The sequence below is a fragment of the Rattus norvegicus genome, chromosome 18 (assembly GCF_021556685.1).
Source record: "Rattus norvegicus strain SHRSP/BbbUtx chromosome 18, alternate assembly SHRSP_T2T, whole genome shotgun sequence".
NCBI classification, from domain to species: domain Eukaryota; kingdom Metazoa; phylum Chordata; class Mammalia; order Rodentia; family Muridae; genus Rattus; species Rattus norvegicus.
The window spans coordinates 51,957,855-51,978,516 of NC_141551.1; the positions used below are offsets into that span (position 1 = coordinate 51,957,855).

Sequence of the window (20,662 nt, forward strand, 5' to 3'; positions counted from 1 at the left end):
CATATCGTGTGTTCCCCTGCAGCGAGTCAAATCATTTTTTTTTTAAACCATTTATGTGAGATTGTTTGGAGAAGCCAAACAGTGGTGGTCACAGTTTTCTGTGTTGTCTGGTCTATTCCTATAGCAGATCATATAGTGAACGGGTAGGGTCAGAGCAGTTCCCATTCTGAGGTTTCTAAGCTCCGACGTACAGGATCTTGAATGAGCCACGTTATCTTCCCAAACAAATTTCATGATCTGATCTCCAAGCCTTAAAGGATCGCCATAAGTAAACGGCAGCCTCACTTGATAAAGAAGAATTAATACCATTGTTGCTAAATTTTAAAAGACGTATTTATTTATTTATTATATATAAATACACTGTAGCTGTCTTCAGACACACCAGAAGAGAACATCCAACCCCATTACAGATGGTTGTGAGCCACCATGTGGTTGCTGGGAATTGAACTCAGGACCTCTGGGAGAGCAGTCAGCACTCTTAACCGCTAAATCTGTTGCTGTGTTTTATTTGAGGCAGAAATGATCTTTTTTTTTTAATGTTGAGCATTCTGATATCGTGAGACAGTGATGGAATTTGGTAAATGTCTACCTTCTTTAATCCAAACATCTAAGCATTAGTAAGAAGGCTGTCTGTACTTACAAATCAGCAGGCAGAAGCTTTGTGTGGATTGCCCGTCAGACTGAGAAGGCCATGTAAATAGTAACAGGACTGGATTCAGGATTAATTAAGACTTTCTGTCCAGTATGCTTTCCCCATCCACATGTGCTCAACCCAGGAACTGAGTCCAGAGCACACGTTGTAAGCGCCAGGTTTCCATGGAGCCCTGAGCCCGGATGTGTGGACATCAGTGTGAATGCTGTGTTCTGTTATGTCTAGAACTTCCCAGCTGTGTCCTGTAGCCCCCAGTCTGTACAGTTCAGCGATGTGTTCCCCTCACTCCCAGGTTCCCTGCTCTTCATGCAACCTGGAGGACTTACCTGCTGGTGGTGTCCTTAGCCAGATGTAGCTTCGATGTGCTGTGTGTAAAGTGTAGCTGCTGCTGACTTGCTGGCTCTCTTTCAGATCTCTATCCCAGCCTTTTCGGTAACCTTGATCAAGAAAACCAAAACTGCCCTTCTGGTGCCAAATGCCCTGATCATAGCGACGGTCACAGACAGGGTGAGTGCAGCACAGAAGGACCACCTGTGCTCTGCCTGTTGTTGTTTTCCTGCCCCTTTTGTTTGCTTTTGTTCTTTTGAGGTTTGGTTGTTATTGGTGTTGCTGTAATTTGGTGCATTTCAACAGTAAATTTACAGGAGCAGCGCAGAAGGCAAACATCGTTAAGCATGCATCGATGTAGGACAACCCCGCCCCTCGAAGTTTGCCAAATGCATGAAACCTACTGTGTGCTACAAATGCTCCCCTCACTAGCCAGATGACACCACTAAGAACTTAATCCATTAAAAAGAGATCCCAGGGGCCTGGCAAGATGGCGCATGGATAAAAAGTGCTAACTGTGCAAACTTATAGCAACCAGCATCCAGTCGCCAGATCCCACAGTGGAAAAAGAGAACTACCTACCAAACGCTATGCTTTAACCTGTTCATGTGTGCACTATAGCACTCATCTGTCCACACATACATATCACACACACACGATAATAATAATAATAATAATAATAATAATAATAATAATAATAATAACAACAACAACAACAATAGATAAAACTAAGTTTAAGGCCAGGTGTGGTGGCGCACACTTTTAATCCTAGCACTTGGGAGGCAAAGGCAGATAGATCTCTGTGAGTTCAAGGCTAGCCTGATCTAAATATAGAATTCCAGGACTCCCAGGACTATAGAGAGAGGGGTGGGGGGAGCAAGAGAGAGATGCCTTGTCTCAAAAACCTAAAGAGGGAGAGAAGCCAGTGGAAGCCTGACAGCTTGAATTTGACCTCCAGTCCCATACATTACAGGCCTACACACACACACACACACACACACACACACACACACACACACACACACAGCCTCTATTCTTTATTCTTACCAAGGTGCTGGAGTAACTCCTGAACTGGGCTACCCTGAGTATGCACACCCAGAACGATTTCCATTTCGACATTTGTTTCACCTGCTATCTTTGTGAAAGAATGATGCTACCTTAAACTTTTAACCATGCTAGATAACTGAATAGAGCTAAGAAGAAAAAGTAACAACTATTCTGGCCAAGTGGGCACACTGTGATCTCTGTACATGGGAGCTAATTCAGGAGAATCATAGGTGTGAGGCCCTCCTAACTACATAGTGAGATAGACAGATGATTGATAGATGGATGGATGGATAGATAGATAGATAGATAGATAGATAGATGGATGGATGGATGGATGGATGGATGGATAGATAGATAGATAGATAGATAGATAGATAGATAGATAGATAGATATTCTGATAAACTAGAAAATGAATTAACATGCCTATTTATTATTTTAAATACAATTGCTATCAAGCACTTACTCTCCGCCAGGTATACATCAAGTGCTTTCTAATGTTTTCTAATTTATTCGTATGCTCCCCATAGGGGAAGCATGCTTGAGCAGTTTCCCATTATTATCCCCTAGTAAGTGTCAGAGCTGGGCTTTGCACCCAGACCTGCCCAGCGCCAGAGCCCACGGTGCCCACTCCTCTGCAATGCAGAGACAAATGACAGGGATCCTTCAAACCCATGAAAAGGAGGTCTGAGAGCATTCTGTGGCACAGACCTTGAGAAAGCCAAAAAAAATTTAGATCTTGTAGATGTACCATTTGCACAGAAGTAAAACCTTTCCATATGCCATTTGTTTCCAAAATATTTGTCCAGCTTTGATTGTTGGGGTTTTTGTTTTGTTTTTTACCATAACTAACAAACATCCGGTGAGGGTAATCTCCATATTAGTACAAGGAAGAACTTGGAAGGGTCATGAGAAAGAACCACCCTGTGATAACTGCGGGCAAGTCCTTTGCAGACGTGCAGGTCAGAGCAAAGAAAGCAGGCCTCCCCCGGGAATCACAAAATACTGGAGAGGCGAGGAGACTTTAGAGGTCCCAGCTGGTATCACAGCCTTGCCTTAGTGCCCTGTCCTATCCCATCAGTGCTCTTTAGGGACACCCATGTCATCCTTTGGGAACCTTCATTTCGCTCCATTTTTTTTATTGTGCTTAAGTGGAATTTGGGGGTTTGGTTACTATAATAAGCGGGACCTGAGGGGCTAGAGATGTGGCTCAGTAGATAGGACTTGCCTAGGAGCATAACCCCCTGGATTCCATCCCCAATATCACATAACTGGGTATGGGGATGCACACCCATAATCTCTGTATTTGGGAGTGGAGGCAGAACTGACGAGAGTTCAAGGCTATCTCTGGCTGCACAGTAAGTTTGATGCCAGCCTGGCCCACATGACACTCTGCCTCAAAAGAAAGGGGGAAAAGGCACATAGGGATATATACTTATTTCATTGCAGAAATGAAATAAAATGTGAATGTTCAGATGAATCAAAAATCTGAGGTTAAGGTTAAGGTAATGGTCTATGTCATTTGCAAATATGAAAGTTAGGGGAGGAAAGGATGTTTAGTCGGCAGAGGCATTTAGAAGGCATTTATGTGCATCAAAGTCTGGTGACCTGAGGCCAGTCCTCAGGAACCACATCTTGGAAAGGGTTGTCCTCTGATTTCCACAGGGACACTGCGTCATGTGTGTGCATGTGTCACACACTAAATGTAATTGAAAACTCATAAGAAAACACAAAAACTACTTGACAGTTATCTCTTGAGCTCTGAACTCTTGGTTCTATCTTATTTTCCAGTACATATTCGTTTCCTTGCTGTCCAGAGACTCAACCTACAAACTGCTAAAATCTATTTGCGGACACTTAGAGGTGCGTATGACATCAGAATCCTGTGCGGCCTTTCTTCGGTATTAAGGTCTGTGGTTGACCTGGGTTTTCATTCTGTGCCTGATTTCAGAACACAAGTGTCGGGAACAGTCCCAACCCATCTTCTGCTGAAAATAGCTTCCGGGCAGATCGCCCTTCCTCTCTGCGTCTGGTAAGTCACCTTGTTGTGCCTCATTCTCAAGCCCCAAAAGACCACCAAGGAGCCGAATGCGATGCAATTGCACCAGGGTCTTTATTTAAGCTCAAGCTTGGGCCACACCACTTTCTGTGAAGTAGCAGGGAAGGAAGGTGAAGTCCCGAGCTCTCGGGTGGGACAAGGTTTTATAAGAAATGGCAAGCAAGCGATGGGGAGCCAAACCATAAACATAGCTTCTGTTTTCCTCCTGATTGGTGGTTGTTAGGAAGGGAAGTGCCAGGGGCGGGCTTGTAACCTGGAGGTGCAGGTTTGTTGGGGAATAGCCTGGAAACTAGACTCCAGTTCATTGGAGAATAATCTAGAAACTGGTGCTAGAGAGTTCAACCTTAGGTCAGGTTCTCTGAGATGGAGTTCGAACCCAAGATCTGGTCTCTCAACTTAGATAATGATCAAGGCGTGCAAGCAAAGGATGAAGCCAGGGCTACGTGTGCTCACACCACAGCCAGGGCTTGGGAAGAGCTCATGACCAGAGTAGTCGAGGGACAGCTGCAGAGCACAGCTTGTCTCTGCAGAAACAGGGGAACTGAAAAAGGCCGCTAACACTTTTTCTAGTAATCTAAGAAATGTGATAGTGAGATTGGAGATACATAAGATTTTTGTTTGCCTGTCAGTTTTGTGTGTGTGGTGCCAGGGGTGTCAAACCCAGAGCCTCATACACACCAGCCAAGCGGTCTCTACTAAGCCACGTCCCAGGCACCAGTGCTCCTTTAACGAGATTCATAAATTTTATTGAGGCCGTCCATGACTCAGCTCACAAAGGCCTATTCATGGTACTATACTGGTGTACACTATCAAAAACTGGAAAAAGTTAAAATTAATTCTCACCATCAGAGACTTTAGCTTAGAAAAGATAAGCCAAACTCAGAAATAACTAGGCACAGCTATTATGACCAGGTGGCAGGCGGAGAGATTATGATTCCCTTGGACTTTGTAGACCACAATGAAAACCTCCTGTGGTCTATTTCATTTGTGCACAGTGAGTACCTATAATAGGATTTTGTTTTTCAGAGAGAGCGATCTAATCATATCTATTAAAGATTGACCCGCACTGACTGTTAGTCAGCGATTGCTTTGAGTCAATCACAAGCCCATAGTCTGAACATCTGTGCATCTCCTTTTGCACTTTGGGAAATGTGTAATTAAAATATCTTCACATAAAAACTCAAGAAGGTTCATCTGGATTTGGTGGCACACACTATAATTCCAGTATTAGAGAGCTAAGACAGGAGGATTGCTCTAACTTTGAGGCCAGACTGGGCTACACATGGAATTCAAGGCCAGACTAGAATACATAACCAAACTTTGTCTCTAAAAAACAGAAGAGAATGTTTATAGAAGAATTTTTCACAACAGCCCAAAAATAGGAGAAAACCCTGATGTTCTTCAACTAATGAATGGAATGTTTTCACTGTAGTACACAAATGGAATATTAAAAGAGATGTCAGAAAAAAGAGAATGAGGGGCTGAAATATGCTACAACACAGATGGACCTTGAATCATTACGATAGACAGAAAGTCAAACACAAAAGGCTGTGTATGACATTAGTGTGTTTACTGAAGCTTCTCAAGTTAGGATAGATTTTTGATCCCAGTAAACCCATCATAATGATCTATTTAGCACTGGGAGGGGAAAGGCAGAGCAGTCCAGAATGCACACACAATACTTAGAATTCGACGAACGTGGTTTCTGATCTGAGGCCACCCAGCTGGGGTCTATCCTCAGGGAAGTTCCTTACATGCGGACCCACTCCTTCCATCCACTGGAATGCTGGCCTTGCCATGTGGCTGGGAGAGAGTCAATGCATTCATGTGGCAAGGTGGTTCACACACTACCCCATATATGATAAGCATTTAGTAGATCATTTTTTAGTTATTTATTTTTATTTTATGTGTATTGGTATTCTGCCTGCATGGATTTCTGTGTGAAGGTGTCAGATCTCCTGAACAGGAATTACAGACAATTGTGAGTTACCATTTTGGTGATGGGAATTGAACTTTTTAAAGATTTGATTGGTTATTTATTTATTTATTTATTTAATGAGTAAACTGTAGCTGTCTTCAGACACACCAGAGAGGGCATCAGATCCCATTACAGATGGTTGAGAGCCACCATGTGGTTGCTGGGAATTGAACTCAGGACCTCTGGAAGAGCAATCAGTGCTCTTAATCACTGAGCCATCCATCTCTCCAGCCCCCAGTAAATCATTATTAAATGGAAGACACTGAAGTTTTTTTCACTTTTCAGACTGGGATGTAACTCAGTTGGTAGAGTGCTAGCCCAGCCTGCACAAAGCCCTGGGTTCCATCCCCAGGACCAAACAAATATGGCATGATAGCACACACCTCTGAGGTGGAGGCAGGAGAGTCCAAAGTTAAAGGACTTCAGTTACACTTCATCTAAAGTTACACTGAGGCTTTGGGACCAGCCTGAGGTAGATGGAAATCGTGGCTCAAAGAAACAAAATAAATATAAATCAGTCAATCAAATTTTCAACTTTCTTTTCCCGATCAATCATTGTAAGGAAGCAAATGAATGTTGAGATGGCCCAAAGACAGCAAACAACTTGCTCATTTGTTTACCATTAGGGTCCTTCCTCAGTTGGCAGCTAAATTGTTAAGAGCTCAGTCTAATTCTGTAATTCGGCCGTTGCCAGGGTCAGCTGGGAACACCATGCACCTCCTTAGCACCTCAGGGAAGCCTGAGGAATACAAATTAAAACTCCTCTCTCCGCCTGTGTTCTTTACTCCTGTCTGCTTCCTACCCTCTGTACCGTAGTTGACCCTGATCAGATCTAATTCAAAAGACTACTCTCTCTACTCAGTCTTAATTTTCCAGCAGTGGTGTTTTTTTTTCCTTTCCTGTGTCCAATGTCATTTTTTATTATAATTTGCTATACTTTTTTTCTATATTTGAACATGGACTTGAGCTGTCTGTCCAGTCTTCTCTTGTGCTGTCTGCCGCAGTCCGCTGAGATGTCTCTGCCTCACACTAAGCAGTCTCTCTGTCACCTGCCATCCGGTACCTTCTCTAGATGTTTGTTTCAAACAAGCTGTGAGCTGTTCGTGTACAGAACTCTAACCATGTAGGAGGCTCTCAGTTTCTGTCACCAGAGACTCCCGGGCTAGGAAATCCTGTGATGTGGGGTAACCCGTGCTTCATTTCCATATTTTATGGGTGGGCCCTAAGCAAGAGGACTAGCGTTTATAAAGGCCTGCCTGTTTTCTTCCTCTCGTTGTCTCCCCTCAGGATTTCAATGATGAATTCTCAGACCTGGACGGAGTGGTTCAACAACGAAGGCAAGACTTGGAAGGATACAGCAGTTCCGGCTCCCAGACTCCAGAATCTGAGAACTCTCGAGGTCTGAGGAAGTTGCGTTTTGATAAAGGTTTTATGCCCTACAAAACAAACACCCTCCCCTCACCCTCTTCAAAACAGAAACAAGGCCCACCCTTCTTTGCCCAGTTAATGGTTGCAAAGGAAATCTGGGGAAAGGGATCCTAAGAAAGGGAGTTGCCTCCATGGCGAAATCCATCCTCTCCTTTGTCCATATTTAACAGACATCGCTTAGGTCAATGGTTCTCAATCTGTGGGCCATGACTCCTTTAGAGGTCAAACAACCCTTTCACAGGAGTCACCAGAAAACCCAGATATTTACATTGCAATGCATAACAGTGGCAAAATTAGTTATAGTTGTGTTTTATAGAATTATATGTATGTAACTAAAAAGTAGCAAGGAAGTGATTTTATGGTTGGGGGTCAGCTCAACATGAGGACCTGTATTAAAGGGTCCTCACCTATGTCAGTAATAATAACAGTAGGAGTGAACGCAGCGTGTGTCTGTGGATGCCAGCCCAGCACGCTGTGTCCTTTTCCTGGGCACTTGGGGTTCCAGTCTCCAGGCACCACATGGCACTCATGAGAGAGCCACAACACAGCCAACATGCAGATAAAGGGTCTTGTAATGAGTTTTAAGTATATCAGGGACCAAAATGACCTTGCCTCGTTTCCTTGGCAGACTTCCATGTGACCGAATCTCAGACAGTTCTGAATGTCACAAAGGGAGAAACAAAACCACCTCGGACAGATGCCCACGGGAGCAGAGCGCCTGATGGAAAAGCCAAGATCCTGCCTGCCCATGGTGAGGAGTGGGGTTATTGATGGGCTAGTAACATGCTCAAAGCCCCAGCGTTTCACACAATTCCTCTCATGGTCCCTCCCTTCCCTCCTGTTGTTGGTCTGTCTTAGTTAGGGTTTCATTGCTGTGAAGAGACATCATGACCTCCTATAAAGGACAACGTTTAATTAAGAATGGCTTACAGGGTCAGAGGCTTAGTCTATTTACTTCATGCTGGGAAGTGTGGCAGCACCCAGGCAGCCATGGTGCTAGAGGAGCCAAGAGGTCTACGTCTTGATCCACAGGCAGCAGAAGGACACTGTATTCTACACTGGGCGGAGCTTGAGCATAGGAGACCTCAAAGCCAGCCCCAACACTGACACACTTCCTCCAGCAAGGCCACACCTACTCCAACAAGGCCACACCTCCTAGAAGCGCCATAGCCCATGGGCCAGACATTCGAAAGCATGAGTTTATGGAGCCATACCTATTCAGACCACCACATTGTCTTTGAATATTAAATCCCACTTACTTATTCAATAAGTAGTACCTGATTATAGGCTTTGCTGGGCGCCACAAATGGAAGTTGATGCATTCTTCTCAGTACTTTGAGACTATGAACAAAAAGTTGGTGATAAAAACCAAGTTACTGACTTGTTTCTTATTTATTAACAACAACAACAGTAGTAGTAGTAGTAGTAGTAGTAGTAGTAGTAGTAGTAGTAGTAGTAATAGCAGTAGTAGCAGTAGTAGCAGTAGTAGTAATAGCAGTAGTAGCAGTAGTAGTAATAGCAGTAGTAGCAGTAGTAGTAATAGCAAGGATGGTGTTACATTGTTCCACTGACCCCAATACAATACTTGGCAGAAATAAGCCTCTCAAATATCTAATATTTGATGAGATAACCTGAAAACAAAATGAACCTACTGGTTCAAATATCAACAAGGAGGCCTCCACGAATATTTTCTCCTCCCCGAGGGTATAAAGCAACCTCAAGTAACTCTTCCCTGCTGAAATGTTGCTAAAAGAAAGATGTATGCAGGGGTGCTAAATTATTGCTACTTTTGGTTTCCACAACAGGTCAATCGGAAACTATTGGGATTTTACATAAAATGGAGTCTCGGAAGTGTCCAACTCTCCGTCATATCCTTATATTCTACGCCATTATGTAAGTAGCTATGTTTACTGTAAGTGGTTTATGCAAACAATCCTGTCTTACAGATGAATAGTCTTTTCTAATTCCAAGAGCCATTGTAAATCCCACGTGTGCTGACAAAACCCCACATATTTTCCTTGGCAATTTCCATTTCTTTTTTGGACATTCTCCCCATCCCCTGTCCTCCACCTGCCCCTCCCCCCCTTAATCTTAGGTTCCTTTTTATAACCATTGTGCTGAATCGACCCAAGAACCAAGTTCTACAAGACAGTCAGTAACTCCTGACATGTCTTTGTTCTGCTTATTCTTCTGTCTGTTCAACTTCTGAACAGAAGCCAAGACATCATTCATCTCTACAAGATAGCATCCATCTTTAGTGACAGCTCAGACACAGACTTTTTTAACTTTTCATCAGCTTCCAGTCTATAACCAACTGCTGGCTCTGAGAATAGCCAGTTTAGTTCTTTTTTTTTCTTTTTTTCAAAGCTGGGGACCGAACCCAGGGCTGCGCTCTACCACTGAGCTAAATCCCCAACCCCCCCCCCCCCCCGGTTTAGTTCTAAAGTGTCTCTTATACCCAGGGGAAATACGTATGCCCATCTGGTCCCCATTAGAGCAGGGAATTTGCGAGTCTCTAGGGAACAAAGTTTATTGATCTTGCCCAGGCTTCTGGAAGACAAAGAGAATACCAAAAAGGATGGGAGCTTTGGCCTAGACATCCAGCTTGAGTCTAGCTTTGAACAATCCTATAAGAATGGCCACGTTTCTGTACTTTGAGAAACTTGTGACAGGATTTTAAGTCTTCTTGCTGTGAGATTTTGTAACATGCATTGATCTGTTTTTTTCTCTTTTTTTTAATTGATTTTTTAAATTTTTTTTATTTTTAATTTTATTTGGATGCTTTGCCTTAACTCTATGTGTGTGTGTGTGTGTGTGTGTGTGTGTGTGTGTGTGTGTGTGTGTGTGTGTGTCCTGGGGCCCTTGGAGGCTAGAAGAAGGCATTGAATCCTCTGAATCTGAAATTACAGGTAGCCATGATCCACCCTGTGGGTGTTAGGAATCGATCTCAGGACCTCTGGAAGAGCAGCAAATGCTTTTAACTGCTGAGCCCCTCCACTTAAACCATATTAAAGTCTCTTAATCCTTTATTTAATTCTTTCTGAAAATGTCCATTAATGAAAAATGACTCCAAGTTCCTTGTTTTTAAATGTCAGTTCCTGGCCATTAAAATAATAGAAATTTCTTGTTGCCCCTCTCTAGTGTCTGTGCGTTGATCATCTCCACCTTCTACATGAGATACAGGATTAACACTCTGGAGGAGCGCCTGGGGTCCTTGACGTCCATCATGGATCCCCACAGTACTGAGTAAGATGGCCTTCCAATGCTACTTTGTTCAGATCAGTTTGACAGTTGAGCTAAGTTTAGAGTCCTCCTCAGTAAACACTATGAATTTGTTCTGTGTGAGGCAATCAGTTAACTGAGTGGTTGGGTAAAGCAGAAGAAGAGTTCTAGAAATGAGTGGCTTGACCTTGCATGACTCCTGTGCTGCTGTTCTGCCTCCAGCAGTACTACAAGAAACATACCGAATATTGTGTCGTTCACCTAATTATCCTAAGATGGTGGTTGTGACCTTGACCTTAAACTGTTCACGCTCATTTTTAGAAAATGGTAATGAGTTAAAACATTTGTTTAAAAAGAGATTCAGCACATGTCATCATATGTAATTATTTATATTAATTAATTTACAGAACTCTTGCCCATATTTCTGATTACTAACTAGTTGAATGTGTGTCTGTAAAGATTTGCTTCTGTACTTTTTTTTTTGAGACAGGGTCTCTCTACATAGCCCTTGGCTGTCCTACCATTCACAATGTATATCAGGCTGATCTTGAAATCACAGAGATCTGCCTACCTCTAGAGTGCTGGGACTAAAGACATATACCATCACACTTAGCCTCATTCATTACTTTCCATAAATGTAACTTCCACTTGCCAGATATGTCATCTGGGAAGCCTACTGCTTAATATGCTCACCCTTTCTAGATCTTTCTGAACTCTGGCTGGCTGGTTCAACTCAGCCGTGCTGGCTCAAACATCTCTCCAAGCTGACTGATTCAAACTGGCTTCTCTTGGCTTCTGACTGAATTGCTCTGCTTGGCCTCAAACTGCCAATCTGTTCTAATCTTATGGCTCCTTCCTATTCTCTGGCTTGTTCTGTCTTCACCTCCAACTTGTCTCTATAAAATTATCCCAGTAAAACTCTGGCTTCTCTCTCTCTCTCTCTCTCTCTCTCTCTCTCTCTCTCTCTCCCTCCCTCCCTCCCTCCCTCCCTCCCTCCCTCTCCCTCTCCCTCTCCCTCTCCCTCTCCCTCTCCCTCTCTCTGACTCATTCTATCAAGATGTTTTTTTTTTGATGTGTCACGTTGTCAAACTAACTCCCTGGTTTGAGATTAAAGATATGTACTAAGTGCATGTCTGTATTCCAGTCAGAGGGATTAAAGATTTAAAATGAGTAATTCTATCTGATCACCACAGACCTAGAAGGTCTTTGAATGTGATCCCTTGCCAGAGCAACCATGTTACTGAATTAAAACTCCTCTACAACTTTCAACATGCCTGTTCTAATCAAATCTATCCAACCCATTTATTCTTTAAGTCTGTTTTCATGAGAATTGTTATACATTGACTGAAATCATGCTTTTAGCAAGAGAGATTCCTTTTGAAGAATATCTACCACTTGCTAGAGACCCTATTAAAATGGGTACAAGGGTTGGAGAGATGTCCCAGTGGTTAAGAATAAGAATACTGGCTGCTCTTCCGGAGGACCTGGATTCTCTTTTCAGCCCAACACAACCATCAGTACTCTAGTTCTAGAGGAATATATATATATATATATATATATATATATATATATATATATATATATATTGAGCTCGGTGTTGTGATTCACACCTTTAATCCTAGCACTTGAGAGATGGAGGCAGGTGGGTCTCTGTAAGTTCAAGGCCAGCCTGGTCTATATAATGAATTCCAGGACAGCCAGAACTATAGAGACCCTTACTCAAAAAAATAAATATAAATAAATAAAATAGAATGGATACATACATATATAAATCAGAATTTCCTTCATTATGTTTTACCACAGCTTTATAAGAGAACTATTACTCCATTAAAAAAAAAAACTAGGGGTTGGGGATTTAGCTCAGTGGTAGAGCGCTTGCCTAGCAAGCGCAAGGCCCTGGGTTCGGTCCCCAGCTCCGAAAAAAAAAAAAAAAGAAAGAAAAAAATGAAAAAAAAAACTATAGATTCATTTTATGTTTATGAGTGTTCTGCCTGCATGCATGTATGTGTACCAGAAGTCAAAAGGGGGGAGGGTCAGATTTCCTGGGACTGGAGTTAAAAATAGCTATTAGCTACCATATGGGTACTGGGAAATGCACCCAGACCCTAGTACCCTTTGCTGCTGAGCCACCTCTCCAGCTCCTATCACTGAGAAAAGTGAGACTCTGGAATACTTAATGTCTTATATTTTATAATGACACCAGGGTTCAAACATAGGTCTGTAAACTGCAGAGCACCTGGATTCCTGGTTCTCCAGGGCCTCTCATACCTCAGTGCATGTCTGAGTCCACCACAGAACTGCTTAAAGCCGATCACGTGGCCCATCCCAGAGTTCCTGAAGGAACAGGCTGCAGTGGGGCTTCCCTGGTGACACTGATGATACTCATCTGCAATCTGTACTTTCTACTGTGTCATATCTCATTCTAGGGCCTTCTTCACTGTCTGTGTAAATTACCTCCAGACTGTGGCTTATGCGTATGCCTACATGCAGGTCATTTGGGGGCCATAAGTGCACATTTGAACCAATAAGCAAATACAGAATCCTAACAACAGTTTAGCCCAGATCCATATACCCTACCCCTGCTCTTCCACCATGTTCAAAATGATAACGCAACTCTTTATTTGTATTAGAGGTGAGACCAAATGATTGTAGACTGTTAATTCCTATCCTCTTGGAAAAATATACCTCATGTTTTACCACTGTATAATTATCTTAGTAATACAGAAGGGGGGATTCTGACAAACAGAATGTTCATTCCCCTTTGTGAGTTCATTCCAAGAAGAAATACAATCTAAAAAAAAATCTGCATAGAAAAATGAAACACACACACACACACACACACACACACACACACACACACACATACAACATAAGGTCAGAGGATGCCTGTGAAAGATAGGACTGTTGATACAACATCATTCCAGACCCTGGATTTCCCTTGGCCCTCTGTTCAGAGTGAGACAGGTAGCTAAATCCTCATGTGTAACCTGACTCTGCACCCTCTGAGGAGCCCATCCATTTGGCTGGTGTTGTCAGCAGGTTACAGGCTCCTTGGGAGCCTACTCCTCTACACCGGTTCCATGCCTGGTGGTGAGAATATCTCTGTCCCTCAGAATCCCCTAAGTCAGTTCTCTGAGCCTCAAATCTCCTCAACTAGAAACTCAAGGATGTCCATCCTATTTCCAGGAATTAATGATTTATAAACAATACTATGTGTTCATAATAAGCAGCTTTTTTTTTTGAGCTGGGGACCGAACCCAGAACCTTGCGCTTGCTAGGCAAGCGCTCTACCACTGAGCCAAATCCCCAACCCCAAAAAAAAGCAGCTTTCTTGTGATATAAGTCGTCATCAGTGATTTTTCTAAGTGCCTCTGTTTCAAAAAAATGAATCAGATAGAAAATAAATCGGACCAGTTATTGAGATCTAAACACTGAATCACTGAATTTAAATCCTAACAAGAGAGGCTGAAGAGCTGGCTCACCTGTTAAAAGCACAGCTGCTACTCTCTCTTTTTTTAAAGATTTATTTATTTTATGTATATGAGTACACTGTTGCTGTCTTCAGACACACCAGAAGAGGGTGTTGGATCCCATTACAGATGGTTGTGAATTGAACTCAGGACCTCTGGAAGAGCAGTCAGTCAGTCAATGCTCTTAACCACTGAGCCATCCATCTCTTCAGCCCCAAGGCTGCTACTCTTGCAAGAGGACCTAGGTTTGGTTTCCAGCACCCACATGGCATCTCACAACCATCCATGTACTCTCTTCTGGCCCCCAAGAGCACTTTATGCATATGATACACAGACATATATGCATGCAAAATACTCATTCATGTAAAATAAAGATTCATTTTTAAAAATAAATATTATTTTAAAGAATCAACAACCAAGAAAACTACAGCTGACACAGACTATGGAGAAGTAATATTTGACTGTCTTCCTGGAAAATGTTCTTACTCTAAAGTTCCTATGGGATTAATTGGTACAGTATTGCAGTAGAGGATTCCAGCCATAAACAGTCAATTGACACAAAGAGTTATATTTACATATTTATACAAGTCTTTTTTTTATATAATAATTTTTATTGGATATTTTTTATTTACATCTCAAATGTTATTCCCTTTCCCGGTTTCCTGTCCATAAGCCTTTGTCTTAGTTAAGACCTTATTGCTGTAAACAGACACTATGACTAATGAAAGTTTTATAAAGGGCAACATTTAATTGGGGCTGCCTTACAGGTTCAGAGGTTCAGTCCATTATCATCAAGGCAGGAACATGGCAGCATTCAGGCAGGCATGGTGCAGGAGAAGCTGTGAGCCTACATCTGAAGGTTGCTTGCAGATACTGATTTCCAGGCAGCTAGGAGGAGGGTCTCCAAGCCCACCCCCACAGTGACACACTTCCTCCAACAAGGCCACACCTTCTAATAATGCCACTCCCTGGGCCAAGCATATTCAAACCATCACAAGCCCCCTATCCTGTTCCCCTCCCCTACTACTCACCCCTTCCCACCTCCCCACCCTGACATTCCCCTACACAGGGGATTCCAGCCTTGGCAGGACCAAGGGCTTCTCTTCCCATTGGTGCTCAATAAGGCCATCCTCTGCTACATATGTAGCTGAAGTCTGTCCATGTGTCCTCTTTGGATAGTGGTTTAGTCCCTGGGAGCTCTGGTTGGTTGTATTGTTATACGACAAGTCTTAAGGAAAGAAGGGGAGGGGAGGGATCATGGCTGTGTGGAAATTTAACTGAGTAGGTACTCTTTTCGAACGCTCTAGTATAAATGGCTCTTTCTCCCATGGCTGAGGCCAGCAGTCCTTCATGCACACGTAGCTGCTGTGAGGAATGGAGAGTGCTAAGATCTTAAACAAAGGCTCTGAGCTGAGGATCACTGCTGTGCCTCTGTGACACTCACAGGCAAAATGAGGCCAGCCTGCTCCTAGCCCAGTTTTCTGTTCAAATTTAACCTGTATTCATGCCGTGAACGGGGTTTCTCTCTTTCCTTACAGGCAGACAGCCCCCTCCAGCCTAGGATCACAAGTACAGTTAAATGTGGAGGTCCTCTGCCAAGAACTTACAGCTAACATAGTGACATTAGAAAAGGTAAGTTGATTTTTCCTGTGTATAGGAGCAATCTGGGCATTCCTTGCAAGTGCTATACTGGCCTTTTTATTATTATTATTTCTATAAAGAAACAAATTTAATCTCATTTTCTGCAAAACAACGATTAGGTTGATCTATTGTTTGTGTCCTTGGCTGGACATGGGACCACTGGTGAGTGGTCAATGACACTGAGATTCGTGGAAAGATGCATTTGGGAGTCAACTAGAGATTGCTGAGTAGCCACAGAGTAAATACCCAGCTCACATAAAACATGTTTAACCCCTGTTACTACCTTAGCTCAAAGGAGAGAATAAAGTTTTAAATTACCTTGTTTAAGGTGGCAGAGACAGAAGGGTTAGGGACCTAGAATTTGAACCAAGTCTTCTTGCTTAAGGATAGAGAGATGGCTCAGTGGTTAAAAACCCTGACTACTCTTTCAGAGAACATGGGTTCAATTCCCAGCTCCCACATGACAGCTCACAACTGTCTGTAATTCCAGATCCAGAGGATCCAACATCCTCACACAGACATATATGCATACAAAATTTATATATGTACCAATGCATATACAATTTTAAAAAAGGATAAAATCTTTTAAAAAAAAAAAAAAACCTGGATGGGTAACAAATGCCATTATAATCCCAGCTCTTGGGAGGCAGAGGCAGGAAGATCTCTTGAGTTTGAGGCCAGCCTGGACTACAAAGCGAATTACAAGACAACCAGGGCTACACAGAGAAACCCTGTGCTGAAGGGGGAAGGGTGGTGGGGAGGGAGTCCTCTGCTTGGGATGGCTCAATGGTAAATGTGTCTATCACTTGAACGGGTGTGAGTTCAACCTTTATCTAGCTAGCTAGCTAATAAATCTGCTTTTGCAGGTTAAGAGTATACTCATGCTTCTCCCTCCAAAGGATCATCCCTGGCTAACTCTGTGCTTAGCCTAGGGCCCTCGTAGATTTAGGATGATAAGTGGATGAAGGAGGAGGGGGTAACCATTCCACCTGATGTTTAAATTTATTTCTCCTTTCAAATATTTCTGTCCTTCCCCATCTGGCAGCTCCCTTGGCTTAACCCTAATCCTTTACCTGCCACTCTCCAGAGCTGCACACTCTTGTGTTTGAGTTTTACTCATTCTGACTTGTAAATTTGTCCCTTGTACCAGGAGCACACAGAACGCTTTGGCCTCTTCCTCGTCTCCCACCAGGCCCTGTCAGGACAGCACACCCTGTAAAAAGGGAACAGAAAACAGAAGGATGTTGGCCTGTATCATTGGCAGTTGGCCTGACCCTGTGGGACTCAAACCCAGCCCAGCTAGGCATCGAGGGAGGCCGCTAGAAATGAAAGGAGTCTGTAAAAAGGAGATTTGGGCCAAAATGTTCCCCGAGGCTGTTGAGCGGTGGCCTGGCACAGCCTGGGAATGACAAAGCCATGATCTACTGTGGGAAACCCAGAGTCATGACTCAGCAACTCCTTTCTGCTGTCAGAGATGCTCATGTCTGAGCCTCATGACCATCCCCCAACCCCGACGATCCACTTTATGTTCATGGTCGTCACGCCTCCTTCAGTCACCCACACAGCAAACCCAAGGGTAACCCCCAGCTGCTCCCCACCTCAAGTGCCATGAGGTCTGCCCTCAGATGTCTCCACATTCTCTTTCAGACACACCTCGCTGGTCCTGACTGCCCATCTGACACTGTGAAATTCATGAATTTTCTTTATTTTCTATTTATTAGTATGGGGTGTGAGGGGTTTGACAAGAGTGTGCACGCACCCCTGAACAGCCTTTGGGAGTCGGTTTTTTCTTCAGTGGGTTCCAGGAACAGATCCCAGGTCAATAAGCTTGACCTGCCAGCATCTTCACCCACCCACCCACCATCACTATGGCTCTATTTATGTTTTCTGAAAGTCAACATTTTGTATGTTTACTGACCACTGGGGTCTGGGCTATTGTTTGCTTATTTATCCCTTTTGTCTGGGTTTTGCTTTCTGCCTTGTCTGTCTTCATAGGTGTGTCTACATAGTTTAGACATTGGTATTTTACTTCAGTTCCTTTTCTTTTTTTAAAGATGTATTTACTTACTATGTATATAGTGTTCTGCCTGCATGTACATCTGCAGACCAGAAGAGGGCACCAGATCTCATTATAGATGGCTATAACCATGCGGTTGCTGGGAATTGTACTCAGGACCTCTGGAAGAGCAGACAGTGCTCTTAACCACTGATCCTTCTCTCTCTCCAGCCCTTCAGTTCCTTTTCAGCCTTTCTGCTCCTGTTTTTTTTTTTTTTTTTGACTGATCCTTTTTCCTGAGAGTTAGGCAGGGCAGATGTGAAGCAGAAATGGGGGGCAGGAAAGGCAAGGGTTTGTTGGCATTTTGTTGTTGTTCTGCGAACTTGTGTGTGTGTGTGTGTGTGTGTGTGTGTGTGTGTGTGTGTTTGCTCGCGCATGTGTGTACATGTGTGTGCATGTGTGTGTGAACAGAGGACAATCTGTGGGAGCCATCATGGGTTCCAGGGATCAGAATCAGGTGGTCAGGCTGGGCAGCCAGGACTGGCCCCTCAACATCCTACCTAGAGTTGAGAATTACTACACGGCCTGAGTGATATTCACGAGTAAAATGATGCTGGATCAGTGCCCAGTTTTCTCCTCTGCTTCTGTAAAAAAACACTGACTGGAAGCAACTTGCAGTTGTGGGGAGGGTGGGAATGGGCTTAATAGAACTTACAAGATACTGCCTGTCATCCAGGGAAGCAAGGCAGGAACTGAAGAAGAGAAGGAAGGACTGCTGCTTACTGTCTCCTCCTCCCTCTCTCCCACCTTCCTTCTCTCTCTTTCTCTCTCTCTCTCTCTCTCTCTCTCTCTCTCTCTCTCTCTCTTTCTCTCTCTCTCTCTTCCTCCCTCCCTCCCTCCCTCCCTCCCTCTCTCCCTCTCTAGATACTATGCATAGGAATGTGTGATACAATTGCTAAACATTATGACACATCTGTTACTTAAAGCCACAGGGCAGAGCTTTATTTAAATTTAACCTCCGGGTAGCTTTTTATTCTATTTAGAAAATGCCCAGAATTTCCAGGCCATAGCAAATGCACTCTTAAGATACATATTATTTATAATAACACCATCTCTTCTTATTGTTTCAAGATACAAAACAACTTACAGAAGCTGCTTGAGAATGGGGACTGAGTGACCAGCTGCTGGGGCCAACATAATACCTCACGTTCTCCCTTGAAGAAGGTGCTTCTCGAGAGTCTGTTGTGCGCCCCCTGCTGGCCAGAGGCGCAAGATGCTGAGAATCCAGATGTGTTTGCGCTTGGAGGTCTCCAGCTCAGGAAGGGGGGAGGGGAATGAGTTTGCTTTCGTGCAATAAAAGTTGACCTTGTCTCTGCTGCTGCCTGAAGATAACAGACCCATCTCGGGAGGTGAGCAAGGTCCTGGAGGACACCTGTAACACTCGGGTTATGGTAACATCAGTAAACACAGCACTCCACGCTTGTCAGCTCTTTCTCAGCCATTGCTGCCTTCACCCACACCAATCAGCCTTCAGACCTAAGGGGAGGTACACTGTATACCACCAAACTCAAAATGGTCCTTTAGAGAATTAGTCACGAGCCTCCAACAAGGTGGTGAATCTCTCTCAATGAGCAGGCTTGCTTCTGACACCTTCACGTTTGTGGTTTTGTTTTTGTTTTCGTGTTCCCTTCTACTCTTATGTTCTGGTTTCTTTCATCTGTGCCTTTAAATTTTCCAATTCGGTTGGGTGAGCATGTCCGGTAAAGTGAATTAAATGTCCCATCTGTGTTGTGCTGTCTTGCGCCTGTGACTAGTACGTAATTGGAGTGATTCTCCCCAACCTCCCGTCAGGAATCTTTGAGGTGTGACATTGAAATACTAAATCAGATTCGCTCTGAAACCAAAACTAATCTTTCAGCCCAAAGCTGTCCTAGAAATGTAATATGGGAAGGAAAGCCCCGTTCCTGGGGTTGTAAGTGCAGTGGGAGCTTTGAAGCAGGATGTCTGTGTTGGACTCTAAAACCCATTTCAGCATGGTAATTGGATGTCTTTCTCCTACAATAAAGCGTAAGTGGTGGTCTGCTAACTTTACTTACAGTATGGGTTGGCTGGTTTTTATTAATAATGATTTAGGGTACCATAAGATCTGTAAGTATAAAACATTCTATCTGCGATGCATTTTATAATCATTTCTATGAAATGTATTTTGTTTAATCAGAGAAGCTAATAAGCGGATTGGCCGTGTCATGTGTATTGGTCTGCGTATTGGGTAACTGTGCCTGGTGCACCCCCGGCTTTTAATAAATACTCATTGCCTAAGGCACCCTAGTTAATACTGTTTCCTGCGTTTGTAATTTTCTTACCTGAGACTTGCCGTGGTTTTTACGTCTCCTCACCTTCACACTGCATCTTCAGCTTCATTCATACTCAGCTGCCGCCACCACCACCAACGCCACCGCCACCGCCGCTGCCACCACGAACTCCGCTGCCGCCGCCGCCGCCGCCGCCACCGCCACAGAGTATTTATTTCATAAGTCAAAAGAAAGTTTAAGGCTTTTTCAATTATAATGTTATCAAGGAAAGAAAATGAGCTTTGAAATTAGTAGACAAGTGTTTGATTCCTAGGTTTGAGATTTTAAGAGGTGTTCGACCTCAGACATAATTCTTTGCCATCCTCTTCCCCGTTTTTTATCAATGAGGCTGAAAGTACCAAAGGAAAAGTGTCATTGTGAAGATAGTGGAACCTCTAAAGCCCACAGCTTTGTTGGGCACATAGTTTACCTCATAACAGATACTATGGGTTTTGGAGGGTTTGGGGGGGTGGGTTCAAGACAGGGTTTCTCT

The 20,662-nt window shown here is 43.5% G+C and overlaps 1 protein-coding gene across 4 annotated transcripts in view; it reads left to right on the plus strand.

Annotated features, from left to right (window-relative positions):
* Gramd2b (GRAM domain containing 2B) overlaps positions 1 to 20,151 on the plus strand; it is a 98,208-nt gene extending 78,057 nt beyond the window's left edge. For all 4 annotated transcript variants that reach the window (NM_001014011.2, NM_001437467.1, NM_001437469.1 and 1 more), the window contains 9 exon segments: positions 1,064 to 1,159; positions 3,816 to 3,887; positions 3,976 to 4,056; positions 7,349 to 7,460; positions 8,118 to 8,240; positions 9,295 to 9,382; positions 10,631 to 10,735; positions 15,720 to 15,813; positions 18,950 to 20,151. In NM_001014011.2, coding sequence (NP_001014033.1) covers positions 1,064 to 1,159; positions 3,816 to 3,887; positions 3,976 to 4,056; positions 7,349 to 7,460; positions 8,118 to 8,240; positions 9,295 to 9,382; positions 10,631 to 10,735; positions 15,720 to 15,813; positions 18,950 to 18,991 — 813 coding nt within the window. In that variant the 3' untranslated portion in view covers positions 18,992 to 20,151.
* The last annotated feature ends 511 nt before the right edge of the window (positions 20,152 to 20,662 follow it).